A 13,486-nucleotide genomic window follows, 5' to 3' on the forward strand; every position below is an offset into this window, starting at 1 on the left:
TATTTTATTTCCATTTTATCTATTTCTAAAATTGTGCATATAATTCCGTAAAAAAAAATTGCGCATATAATTTATTGTACTTTATTAATGAAATATAAAAAAAAATTACATTTGTATTGTATCAAAATTAAAGTCTAAATTGTTTATCAAACAAATGCATTTGGATGAGTTTAATAACAAGTTTGATTGATTCAATTACAAACATTACAAATTTGTCCTCGTAGTTTCCTTCAACTAGAGATAATTTTATTAAACCCTTCCTTCCGTTAGACCCTACCCCTATTGATAAAACATCGCAATTTTTACACGTACTATTTGAATTGGATTTCACTTGAGTGTAACTAAAAGGATAGACGATTAATTAATATTAAAAAGAGACCAGCCACAGTGACATAATGTTGCCTTGTCGTTGATAATGAGCAGCAATTTGTTGCTGCTTCAACCACAATGAAAATTCATAAAAGAGAACAGCCACACAAAGTATTTAAATCCACAGCATAAAATAAAAACAATGACAAGATAACAATGATATTTGATGATTCTACTTTGACTTTATCAACAGGCTTTAGCACTTCCATTCATTTATGTTCCTATAGGGGTATACTTGCATCATAAGCTTCTTCAAAAGCAATACGTTCAGTCTTATCTTCATCAAAATGATCCTCTCGAGCATTGTCAGCTAACATAAGGGCGACCAACCAGAAGAGGCAAGAATCAAGGGATAAAAAGGCACCACCTCCAAGGAGACCAGTTTTAGCTGTAGGGCAAGCATAATTGGCATCAAGATGTACTTTGCGCGATAGGTGAATCTGTTCCGTTATTACTGGCCATAACAGCAGCGTTGCAGCAAGTCCAGATGAAAACCTAAGTAAGAACACCAATATCAGTAAAAATATTCATTCACTGGAAATGAGAAGATGGAGATATAAGGAAGTAAAAATGGTAATAGACCTAATAGTGGACTATAAAATGAATAGAAGAATGCCAGTCAATCTAGTACATGCTATTTTATATCAAAGCTGCCAAGTCCCTGTTGTAAGGTCTATAATAGTTTACCATCGTGCAATCACAGTCATGCAAGTTGGAACCGTTTGGTCAAGATTGGACAGCTCAAATTTTAAGCTCAGAAAGGTCAAATCTTTAAAAAAAAAAAAAAAAAAAGACAAACCGAAAAGTTTGACTTCGGATCTATCAACTGTAGGACAGTCAAATCTATACCAATGATCATCAGCAAAGGATATGCATATTCTGTGGGAAGCTAATCAAGTAGTTGATTCACTGATGAAGAGTAGCTTGCAAGGTTCTCAGACCTTGCAAATACTCTAAATTTGCCTGTCGCTTCATTGTAACGGCCAGTAGCGTATATACAATTGTTTTCACTTGTGGTTTCTACTAGTATTGTTCATTTTAGGGGCTTAGGCCCCATCATTCCGATTTAAAAAAATAAAAAACAAAGAACGTCTATCATTCTCCATTTTTTTCTAGTATTAAAAAAATGTAGGCTGTAGCAGTAACCATTACACTTGTAAAAGGAATGCAAAATTCAACAAATCAACCTCAGATGATCATGATAAAATTTTATTTTAATACCTAGGAAAATAAAAATAGATAATTGAAAATTAAATGATAAAACAAGTGATAAGGAAAAAGTACTTACAGTGCAATATTGAAGAAAACAGTGAAACTAGTGTTTTTAAAGAGAACCCCTTGTGGAACAGACTTTCCTTTGTAAGGGTAAAACAGAGAAAGATATCCAACCACAGTTGATGCAAGGAGAAATACAAGAGAAAGATAACCCAGTGCAACCGTTGGATCAGCCGGAAACTTGCACCTCACACCATTTTTCACAGTTACTGGTGTGCCAGCAGCAGGCTACAATTTATTCACACAAAAAATACATGTTTAGATTTTATTTTTTGTCAATTTAGTCTGGTGGCTAGAAATTCATATCGGTCTAATATAAAATTATTATCAAATTATATAATTGGATGTACCTACCAACTGAATTATATAGGTGTCTAATATAAAAGTCAAAAGTTAGATTTGGATATATTGAATTATGAATTTGATAAAATAAAGTAGTACTAGTAAAAAGTTGATAAAGCAATTGGATTTGGATATCCTGAAAAATGAATCTGTAAATTAAACTTTAGTAGGATGGAATAGAATAATTGGGGGTGGGGTAGGGTTCATGGGTACATATTTGATTTGTTGATGAAAAGTAAAAATAGGGATAATTATTATAATACCTTCTTGTTTTCTGCTATAACACCGAATATGAAAGAGATGCAACCAAATAGAGAAACAAGGAGAGCCATCTGTTTGATGGTGGCAGCCATGAGAACTGATCACTGTGAGAGAGAAGAGAGTAACGGAAAGAAACAATTAATCGCAGAATTATTATTATTATTGTTAATTAAAAGGGAAAAAAAATGATTTGAAGAATTGAGAATGATGATGAGAGTGATGAATGAATGAATGATGACCTTAGAGAGAGGATGATAATTGAAATTGGATTGACGGAAGAGGAGGAGGATGAGGATTCCGTGAGAAACAAAGCAGAATGAATTAATTAATTAATTAATTAAAAGATTGCGTTATGAAGGAGTGAGTATGAATGTGAATGATGCCACTTGATTCGTCAACGACTTAAAGAGTGTTCCGAATTACCGTTTCTGGCGGTGGAATCTCTACGATGACAGGTAAGCATATCAACTACATTTTCTATATTAAATTACTGCATGTGGACGGGATAACGCTCTTTATTAGTATTTAATTTAGGAGATTAACATCGGGTAATTTAATTTCTTTTGGGATAGTATATTCATGCCTTAATTAGTAAAATGATTCTTAAAGATATTTTTGATTTTAGATCGTTCCCTTAAAGAAAAAAAAAGGTTTGAATAGATTCTTAAAAAAAAAAAAAAGTCTGAATAGGTCCCTTAATCAGTTTAGTTTTCTTAAGGGACCAAACTGATTAACAGAGATGTCTTTAAGGGACATATTTGAACTTTTTTCTTTAAGGGGACAATCTGAAATCAAAAATGTCTTTAAGGGACCATTTTACTAATTAAGCGTGAGAATCGCGATTTTTTAATTTTTCAGTGTGCACGTGTTTTATTTCATCCTTCAATTTAAATAAAAAATACAAAAATAATAATAATAATAATAATAATAATAATAATAATAATAATAAAATATATAGGTTTTATACTCCCTCCGTCCAAATTTGATCGACACAGTTGACTATTTCACGCATGTCGATGCATAACTTTGACAAATAATATTTTTAATTGTATAATATTAAAAATTATAAAAATTTGATATTTTGACAATAATACTCATCGAGACGAATCAAACAACATCTTATATGCTAATATTTGTTTTTGTTTATTAGTAGAAAAATAAGGTCAAAACAATATGTGTGAATAGTGCACAACAGTTAACTGTGTCAATCAAATTTGGACGGAGGGAGTATGTTAGAGGAAATTGACAAAAAAAAAAAATATTGGTGTGACGCATGTCTGTGTCTAACTTATGTCAAAAAAAATGTAACGGTCAGTTTGCTAATAAAATATTTTTGCTGCTAAAAAAAATATGTGTCTTATGTTATGATTAGTTTGTTAGTACAAATAAAAGATTTTTGTTGCTACAAAAAAAATCAAGGGTATTATTGGTATTATGAAAAATCCACACAAAAACTCATGATATAGAATAAATTAAAAGGTAATACCTCGTGAGATTAGCTCAATTGGTAGGGACATCACACAATATATGCAGAAGTTGGGGTTCGAATACCGAATACTTCACTTATTCAACTTTAAGGTGGAAATTCTAGCCACTTGAAAAAAAAGGGAAAAAAAAAAAAGTAGTATAAAGAGACGTATGTTAGAAGTTAGAACCGCATTTCTTCATTTTTTCAGTATTTCGTGAAACAATTTTACACTGATATCCGATAAAATTTATTGTGTACTATTTTGCCTGCAGGGAATAGGACACAATGTTGATTTATCAGTGCATTCTTGTCTATTTTTCTTGTTTGATATCTTTGAAATAAAGAAAGCTTTAGTCAAAGAATACTTTTCAGCTTTGTGTGAATGGCTTCTTAATTATACATCTGAATCACTGTGACCAAAAGAATGTATAGTCAATGAGATCCAGATTATCAAACAAACATCTGTAAAAGCTTATCTCTTACTCTTATTTTGCATCAAAGGAAAGAATTATTTATCAACAGACAAACATTCAGAATATATAGTTCTACTTCTTATCACATGAAACATAATTGAGGCAAAGAGAAATGATCTTTTTTTATAAATGGCAAAGAGTAGATATATAGGAAATGGAGTTCTGGCCTAAGATTTTTAGTCTCTTAAACAGAATTGAGATTTTTAGTCTCTTAAACACTTCTTCATATAAGTTATACAAGAGAGTGTCTTCCCTAATATTGCAGTGTGGTATTAGGATGCAGGACATACACCTATTTTCCTGTCTTAACATACTATACACTTAATTTCAATCTTGCTCTAGCTTAAAAAGTTGTTGAAATCATAAGAACAATGAGACTGCAAGAATCATGCAAGACATGAGCATCAGAAATGAAAAATAAATCAATAAGGACACATGTCTAGTAGTAATATATTACCGAGAAATGTTATTTGGACAACTTTTGTGTTTTATATCGTTGAAATAACCACATTGAGGTATGTTCTACAACAGAGAATCATTAGAATGACAAATGATTTAACGAACTGATAAATAAGACTCACTCAACTATATATAAATGTTTCTTAGGATGCAGCTAATCACTTCTGAACCTGATGGTGATGGATGTCATGAAAGCCAGATAAAAATTCTGAAAACAACCTCAATTATGAAAGTCCATTTTGAAAAATAAAAACACAGTGACTTGTAGTTGCCTGAAACATCATCTATGATACACGTACTGTCTAGGAAGCAATCAATGAGGAAAAATATAAGCAATGAGGAAGCTATAGAAATTGATGGGATTGAATTCTCGTATGAATTCAACAAAGAACATGTAAATGTAAAAAGAGTCACGGTGGCTGATTATACATGAGTAAATATAGAAGACAAACGAAAAAAGAAGAAATCGAAAGAAAAAATGTCCAAAAAAATTTGGACCATTTCTCGTTTTGTGCGTGTCATCCTTGCACAGGGGCCATGCTAATCTTCTCTGTATCGTTCCAATTTTATCGGATGTCCCCAAAGGGACAAGCTTGGTTGTGGTGTAGCATAATATAAAGCCTGAAATATTTTCCAATGTAGTCGATGTGGGACTAACTTTGGTCACAAACAAATAGCACGCGTATTAAAAGTTTTGTTCGGTCTCACTTCGAAAGATCCATTTAATCCTTCCACTTTGATTCGAAATTTCAGTCCATATAACACATAAGAAGTTCTTTCCACGCTGTATACAGAATATCACAGTAAGAACGATGAATCTTTTGTTTCTTTTCTTTTTATTTAAAACACAATCTTAGCCTTACAACCTTACTGGATACTTACCCTGGGGTTCTTAACACTATTCACATGGGTCCTACTATCCCACATAAGATTAAGCAACTCTTAAGAAATTCTGGTAAATTTTGCTTCGTCCACAAATTCTTATATTGGGCGGTACTTAACACTATTCATTAGGTTCCACAATACCACATAAATTTATATTATTTATTTCTATCTAATTTCGATTAAAATTAAATATTAAGAATTGGTGAGTTAAAAAATTACAATGTTTTTATAGTGTAAAAATGAGATATAATTTTTTTTTTAAGTTTACAACGTTTAAAAATGTTAATCCTTTGGCTAATACAATGTGAGATTGGATAAAAGGATGAAAAGCTACGGACAAAAAATTAAAAGTCTATCAACTCTTTCTAAAATTCTATTAAAAACAATCTCTTCTTTGTGAATAGAAACAAATAAATAGCACTGAAATAGATTTGTAAAAAAAAAAAAAAAAAAAAAGCTTCCTGAAATAGTATTTCAGTAGTTGTAAAAAAAACTACCTTCCTGAAATTGTTCTTCAGGAATATCAGAACAACAACCAAATCAGTCTCTCTTCCTCTCTTCCAGTGCCCCCATCTACCTATCTTTTTCTCTACTTCACCGCCGCACCAATTCATCCTCTCTCTCCCCACCTTCACGATCTCATCTCTCCCACCTAGGGTTGGGAATAGGCCAGGCGGCCTACAGGCGCCTTCAGTCTGGCCTGTTTAAGTCTAGCCCGACTTGTTTATTAAAAATGTTAGACTCAGGCTTTGAAAAGAGCCTATTTACATAAATAAGTCAGGCTCATGCTTTTAAAAAAAGCCTACAAAGCCTGATAGGTTGTCCTGTTTATATTTAATAATTATTATTTATATAATAATTGTATTATGACATACTTAATAAACTTTGTCGTAATCGTATTTGTTATTTTATTAGCTTTTAATTCTTGTGCTAATCATTTTATTAGTTTTTTTTAGTGTTATAGAAATTATAAAAATTTATATGTGAAATAGGCTTTAAGACATGTTTAGCCTATTTAATAATACTATATAGAGGCATTTATGTAACACAGACTTTTAAACAGGCTACAAGACCAGGTCAGACTTTAAACAGGCTCAGGCCGGGCCAAAAAAATTGCATTTGATAGGTCGTAGGCCAGGCTTAGGCTTGAAGAAAAATCGTAGACCAGACTCAGGTCTGTCTTGACAGGCCTGGCTGGCCTATTCCCAACCCTAATAGCAACCACGTTCTAATCTGCCATCTCTCTTCCTCTCTTCCAGGTTCTCAAGATTTTCGATAAAGTTTCAATTTTTTGTATTCGCTGGATGTGATTCTCTTGTGATGAATGAATGAGAAAAAAATGTTTATTTTAATCTAAGAATCGAAAATCAAAAGATCTTTGTACAAGTATCTTTTACTTAAAGTTAAGAATCAAGCACTACCAACTGTATCTTCTCCAACGACAATAAAATCTAAAGATCCAGTACTTAGTCTAAAAATTGATTTTTTTCCCAAAATATACCCCTCTCCCTCTCTTATTTCCCGTAATACCCCCCTCTCAAATTTTTTTCCCGTAATGCACCTCTGACAGAAGACCAACTGGGTAGCACCATTTGAAATGGCGCCATGGCCATGTGATAGCGCCATTCTGAATGGCAACATTGACTGCTTTTCTGCTTTTTCTGTGTCCCCTGACCAGTCTGCTTTTCCCAAGATCAAGCCATTTGAAATGGCGCTATCACACAAGGATCAAGCCATTCAGAATGGCGCTATGCAGGTCCTTGTGCTTTTTCCAGACGCGCGCGTGGCTTGCTGCATTAGGAGGAGATTTGAAATTTTTTTGAATGCATGGGAGGGAGAGAAAGAAAAGAGTTTTGTTTGAAAATTTTTTAATTTTTTTTTTATTTGATTTTATTTATTTGATGAACAAATATTCGATGAATAAAGAAATTGTTTTTTTTTATTTGATGGAAAAAATTTTATTACAAGACGATTATATAAATAAATAATTAATTACAAACAAAACACTAAAATTCCTAATGTCTACGATGGCCTCCGGTGCCACAAGGTGGAGGACCTGCATTCCTCGGATGTCCTCGTCCATATAATTCCTCTTCCGCATTTGTATCTTCCCTGTTAAGAAAGTTCTCGAGTTGATTAAAACTTTGAGACATCGAGGAACCTTCACCATGTTTGTTTATATAATGAATGAATGAATCCATGTTAAGTAATTTCTAATTTTTTTCTATGTTTATAATTGTCCACATTCATACAAAATAATTAAAATCACATTCATACGAAATAATTAGAATAAAATAAAGACTTACATCATTTTTAAGAAACTAAAATTCACGTACATAAACCATAAAATGAAGACTTGCGTCATTCTTAATTAACCATAGTACATAAACCATAAAATTAAAAAATAAACCACGTACAACAACAACTTAACCACTTTTCTTTAAGGTCGCGTACAAACGATGTGGTTCATTTTCGTTTTCAACAAAGGAAAACATCAATTGCACTTCCAAATCACCTTTTAATTTGTACCAATATTTTGTTGTTGTAGCTTCGATGGAGTCACTTGTGATGTCCGTGCATGAATTTAAATAAGCCATATGCTGGATTTGTATATGTTCATTGTTTTTTAACAAGAACATTTCTTCAATCTTATTCTTTAAAGCTGCAAGCGAACTCAATTTGCTAATCGGTAACTTAAAATGTTCTTGGCGGCCTTCAAATTTAACAGAAAAATTATGGCAATCATTGGACGAAGATGCCATTATTTATAAAATAAAGAGAGTGAATAAGATAATAAAATGAATAAGATGAAGTTAGTTGAGTGAAAAATGAATGTGTGAGATGTGGTATTTATAGAATGAGATAGTAGAAAAAATTTAAAAAATTTCAAACACAAATATTTTCTTTCTCTCCCTCCTAATGCAGCAAGCCACGCGCGCGTCTGGAAAAAGCACAAGGACCTGCATAGCGCCATTCTGAATGGCTTGATCCTTGTGTGATAGCGCCATTTCAAATGGCTTGATCTTGGGAAAAGCAGACTGGTCAGGGGACACAGAAAAAGCAGAAAAGCAGTCAATGTTGCCATTCAGAATGGCGCTATCACATGGCCATGGCGCCATTTCAAATGGTGCTACCCAGTTGGTCTTCTGTCAGAGGTGCATTACGGGAAAAAAAATTGAGAGGGGGGTATTACGGGAAATAAGAGAGGGAGAGGGGTATATTTTGGGAAAAAAGATTTGCTAAGAATCTTGCGATAATGATGCTCTTAGGTCCCTTGTGTTTAGTGTAGACTGAACAACTAGGCAGTATAGCCCTTTCATTACACGAAAGTTTTATCTTTAGCTTGTCACTTCAATTTTTATTTATGATTTTTTTTGTCAGGTAACCAAATAGTTAGAAATTTCAGGGGTTTAAATTCCGACTCTATGCATATATATTGCAATATCCCTGCCAACTGAGCTAAGTTTACGAAATATTTATGATGTGTGTTTATTCGAGTAAATCATCAAATTAATTTTTAAATAAATTCTTCAAATTATAATTATATTTCAATAAAGTTAGAGATTAGACTATCAAAGTCATAAATCAATTTGACGGTTTACTAGTGAAATTTGAATTTGTATTACCAATACTAATGTAAACATTAAATATATAAAATTTAGTTCAACTAATAAATGTTGTATTGTTAGATGAAGTCCAAAATTTCACAGTTGTAGTTGTCCAAAACTTCAAGTCCAGATACTTTCATTTAGCCTGCTTTGCTATCCATAATTGATGACTAAAACTATGTAGTTTTTGACTAAGTAAGGTCTTGGTAAGATTTTTTTTTTTTTAAAAAATAAAATTATGTTGAAAGTATTTGTTTTGAGTCAAAGATAATGAAAATCGAATATATTTTGAATTTAAACACGCGGGACTTCTTTTACACACCTGTCTCGCGTTAGCACTATTAGGTATGCGGTGTGTGAATATAACTGGTGATGACCCGATCAGAAACTGATAGCAGGTGGTCTAGTAGATCAAGGCTATGATATCATTTTAGAATTGAGTTTTAGGTTTAATTCATCCTTACAAAATCGCCTTGTAAGGTGAAAATTGTTTCTACTTTATAAATACATATTCAGGTAATCTCGTAATTGATGTGAAACTTTTTTAGCATACCTCAAAAAAAAATTCAAAATTGGACTAGGTGACATCATCTTTTTACCACTTTCACGCATTTATAATGAAGATGATTGTCTCATCATCTTAACCAAACACTTAACCTATATTTGGTATTTCGGTAAACATGTCAGAATCATAGTTATTCACCACAATTTTGCAAAAGCTATATAATGTACCTTTTAAAAAATCACGGTGAGTCACCGTCATTCTTCGATACCAATTCTTCCATACCAATGTCAAACATACACTTATAAAAAATTAATTTTTATTTATAATTTTTGAAAATACTGATCTTCTAAACTGTCTGATAAAAAATACTCCAGGTCCATAATTTTCACTTCAGTTCTTAATTAAATAAAAAAAAATTATTTCAGTTTCTTTTGTAAAAAAGTGTGACACAGTGATGCAAAAAACCTTTGTTCTGTGTCTCATTCTCTCACCTACTCATCACTCCATTCATTGTCCGTCGTTAAATGCAAAAAGTAGTTTAACTCCAAAAGTACCAGAACCTGCTTCAAGGTTTGTGTCTATGTACTTAGGGCTACTTGTTTCACTTACTTTACTCTCTTCTACTCTTCAACTATTTCACTTTACCCTCACCTTTTTAACCATTTTTTGCTAATTTGATTTTTGAGGCCAAGTTATTCAGCTTCAGATTTAGCACAAACTAATTATATTAAACCAACCAACACTCTTTTTTTTTTTTTTTAAAAAAAATCACTATGGAGGTGTTTATGGGAGGTGAAAAGTTTAACATGCGTGTTATTGTTGTTGTTATCTTGTTCTTTAACATGTTTTTAGTGTGTTCTGTGAGTGGAATTGGTGTTAACTGGGGTACACAGTGTACACATCTTTTGTCACCAAACACAGTGGTGAAAATGTTGAAAGATAATGGGATTCAGAAGGTTAAGTTATTTGATGCTGACCCAAATATCTTAGATGCTCTTAAAAAATCTGGTATTCAAGTCATGGTGGGGATTCCAAATGACATGCTTTATACCCTTGCTAATAGTCTTCCAGCTGCAGAAAAATGGGTTTCTAAGAATGTTTCTGCTCATGTTTCTTCTGGAGGTGTGGATATAAGGTATACCTTTTTTTCATCTGTTTGAATTTCTAGGGTTTTGTTCTGTCTTCAAGTGAGTTGCACTGTTTTTCTTAGCTAGGTATCGTCCCATTGGAGTGTTGTGTAAGCACTTGGCATTTTGTTCTTAGTTAAAAGGCGTCTTAGTGGGTTGATTGAGTAGTGTGGCTGTTTATTTTTTTTTGGTATTTACTCTCTGATTCCCGAGGCAAGGGGACCCGATAATCCGGTAATGCAGAGTTTGGCCGCGAAGTAATTAAAGTCTAGCTAGTAATTGTTCACAATTAAAGTCTAGCTAGTAATTGTTCACCAGGAATTGAACTCAGGTTCTCCCAAACGATTCGTCATATGGGAAGAGACTAAGGGGCTAAATAGCTCATGGGGCCAGTGTTAGGCCCTCTTTCTGACAAACGGCGTCAATGTTCCGACCTCAAGTCAGTTGCATAGCTTTTCTGATGTATTGTCTGCTTTAGGTCTCCTGTAAGCCTTGAAGGTTTTTCCATCAGTTAAGAGACACATTAGTGGATTGAGAATTGTGGTGTTTATAAACTACCCCTGGCCTCAATTCCTAAATAATGTTAGACTTTTTTCTGTACTCGAACATGTTTAGTAAATTGAAGCTTGATATAATTATTGCTATCACTATTATGTTATTTTTTTGTCTCACCGTTAATTGATGAAACTAATGTGCATAAACCAAAGATTTTCTTTAGAAATATGAATATCATCATAGCAGCCAACCATAGGGACCTGGAATATTTAGAACACTCAGTAATATCCGCCCCGGTTAGATGGTAACATACTTTGGTTTTATGGTTCACTAACTTAGAATTCAGAAAATCCAAAATTCTAATTTTCTATTAGCTTTTCTTCTGTTGAAGGACTCGGTAACGATATGCAAGATTTGAAATTAGGTATATGTAGTGTTTACCACTAGTTGTTCTGCCAAGTTTCTGTGAGAGGATTTAGGTGTAACTCATTCATTATGGATAATGCTTCATGTCCTTTTTTTTTCTGCTAAATTTTTTGACAGTTAATTGCTTATGAAATCAACGACTATATTCTACATCTTGTCATTTCCATATTTTATCATTCATACACATTTATTTCTTGTGGTTTTTACTAGGTATGTTGCAGTGGGGAATGAACCATTCCTGTCAACATACAATGGAACCTTTGAAGCCACAACACTTCCAGCTCTTCAAAACATCCAAGCAGCTCTCACAAAAGCTGGTCTGAGCAGCCGTGTCAAAGTCACCGTCCCTTTAAATGCTGATGTATATCTAAGCTCATCACAGAAGCCATCTGACGGCGATTTCAGGCCGGATATCACCAACGTCATGCTGGAAATAGTCAAGTTCTTGAGCGACAATGGAGCTCCATTTACCGTCAACATCTATCCTTTTATCAGCCTCTACTTGGATCCCAGTTTCCCCGCTGATTACGCCTTTTTCAACGGCTATCAGCCTGCCATAGTTGACAATGGAAAGAGCTACGACAACGTGTTAGATGCTAACCATGATACTCTAGTATGGGCACTGCAGAAACATGGTTTTGGAAACTTGCCTATAATTGTTGGGGAAATCGGTTGGCCAACCGATGGAGACAGAAATGCAAATCTTCCAAACGCACAACGATTTAACCAAGGTTTTATGGCGAGGTATGTTTCCGGAAAGGGGACACCAATGAGGCCAGGTCCTTTAGATGCGTACTTATTTAGTTTCATTGATGAAGATAATAAGAGCATTCAGCCCGGGAACTTCGAACGTCATTGGGGGTTGTTTTACTTAGACGGACAGCCCAAATACAACCTTAATCTCGGAACCGGCCGCGCCAACGGATTGATAGCAGCTAGTGGCGTTGATCATTTGGAGAAAAAGTGGTGTGTTTTGAAGCCTTCAGCAAACCTTAATAGTGATCAAGTGGCACCAAGTGTTGCTTATGCTTGTCAAAATGCCGATTGTACTAGTCTCGGATATGGAACTTCATGTGGTAATTTGGATGTGAAAGGAAACATCTCTTATGCATTTAATAGTTATTACCAGGTTAATGACCAGATGGATAGTGCATGCAAATTCCCTGGACTTTCTATGATTACTGATAAAGATCCTTCATTTGGAACTTGCAAATTCAGAATCATGATACAGACAGATTCTGCTGAGCTGAATGGTATGGTTTGGTCAACAACAGCTTTATCCCTTGCTTTGGTTTTTTTACTCTTGTGTAATGTTTCACTTTGATCTTGCTACTTTTTTAATTTATTATTTTTGGATGACTTAATATGTGTATTACAAATTCTCAGTATGTATGAGTTTAGCTGGTGTATAAAAACACTCTTGGCAGATCAAAGAAGGTTGAAACTTGAAAGTGGTTAATGGTCCTAATAGCTTGAAAGTGGTTAAGACTTAAGAGTGCTTGTGGGTTATCTATTACTTGCAATGTTATTATGGATTCAAGTTTGAATGAGAATAGGGGTTGTTTTACTTAGATGGAAGACAAACAAACCTTAATAGTGGTCTAGTGACACCAAGTGACAAGTGTGTTTGGCCTATGTCAAGATGTTTGATTGCATGAGTTTAGGGGGTGCAGTGCAGGGCTTCATTGCTAGTAATTTAGATGTTAATTGATTAAAGATTATTCGGTTGGAAGTTGTACCTTTGCAATTCAGGATCGTCGTGGAAAATATGCTTCCTGCTAAGATGCTAGAAA

The 13,486-nt window shown here is 33.6% G+C and overlaps 2 protein-coding genes and 1 non-coding gene across 4 annotated transcripts; 1 reads left to right on the top strand and 2 right to left on the bottom strand.

The window, feature by feature from the left end:
- Positions 1-331: 331 nt before the first annotated feature.
- LOC123898570 lies at positions 332-2,736 on the bottom strand. 2 transcript variants are annotated; one of them, XM_045949558.1, is made up of 4 exons: positions 2,487-2,736; positions 2,250-2,351; positions 1,658-1,872; positions 332-864 (listed from the first exon to the last, which is right to left on the bottom strand). In XM_045949558.1, the coding sequence occupies exons 2-4, from the start codon at positions 2,337-2,339 to the stop codon at positions 591-593; spliced, it is 579 nt and encodes a 192-aa protein (XP_045805514.1). In that variant the 5' UTR covers positions 2,340-2,351; positions 2,487-2,736; the 3' UTR covers positions 332-590. The 2 variants fall into 2 exon arrangements, with proteins under 2 accessions (XP_045805514.1, XP_045805515.1); XM_045949559.1 differs by having other exon boundaries at positions 2,250-2,353; positions 2,503-2,686.
- A 2,397-nt stretch (positions 2,737-5,133) lies between these two features.
- Positions 5,134-5,236, bottom strand: LOC123900244. Its single transcript, XR_006805895.1, has one exon. It is a non-coding gene; the product is annotated as a U6 spliceosomal RNA (small nuclear RNA).
- Positions 5,237-10,109: 4,873 nt separating this feature from the next.
- On the top strand, positions 10,110-13,486 carry LOC123898737 (glucan endo-1,3-beta-glucosidase 5-like). Its single transcript, XM_045949750.1, has 2 exons — positions 10,110-10,780; positions 11,904-13,486. Exons 1-2 carry the CDS (start codon positions 10,419-10,421, stop codon positions 13,015-13,017), a joined length of 1,476 nt encoding a protein of 491 aa, XP_045805706.1. The 5' UTR covers positions 10,110-10,418; the 3' UTR covers positions 13,018-13,486.

The sequence above is a fragment of the Trifolium pratense genome, linkage group LG7 (genome assembly GCF_020283565.1).
Source record: "Trifolium pratense cultivar HEN17-A07 linkage group LG7, ARS_RC_1.1, whole genome shotgun sequence".
Lineage (NCBI taxonomy): Eukaryota > Viridiplantae > Streptophyta > Magnoliopsida > Fabales > Fabaceae > Trifolium > Trifolium pratense.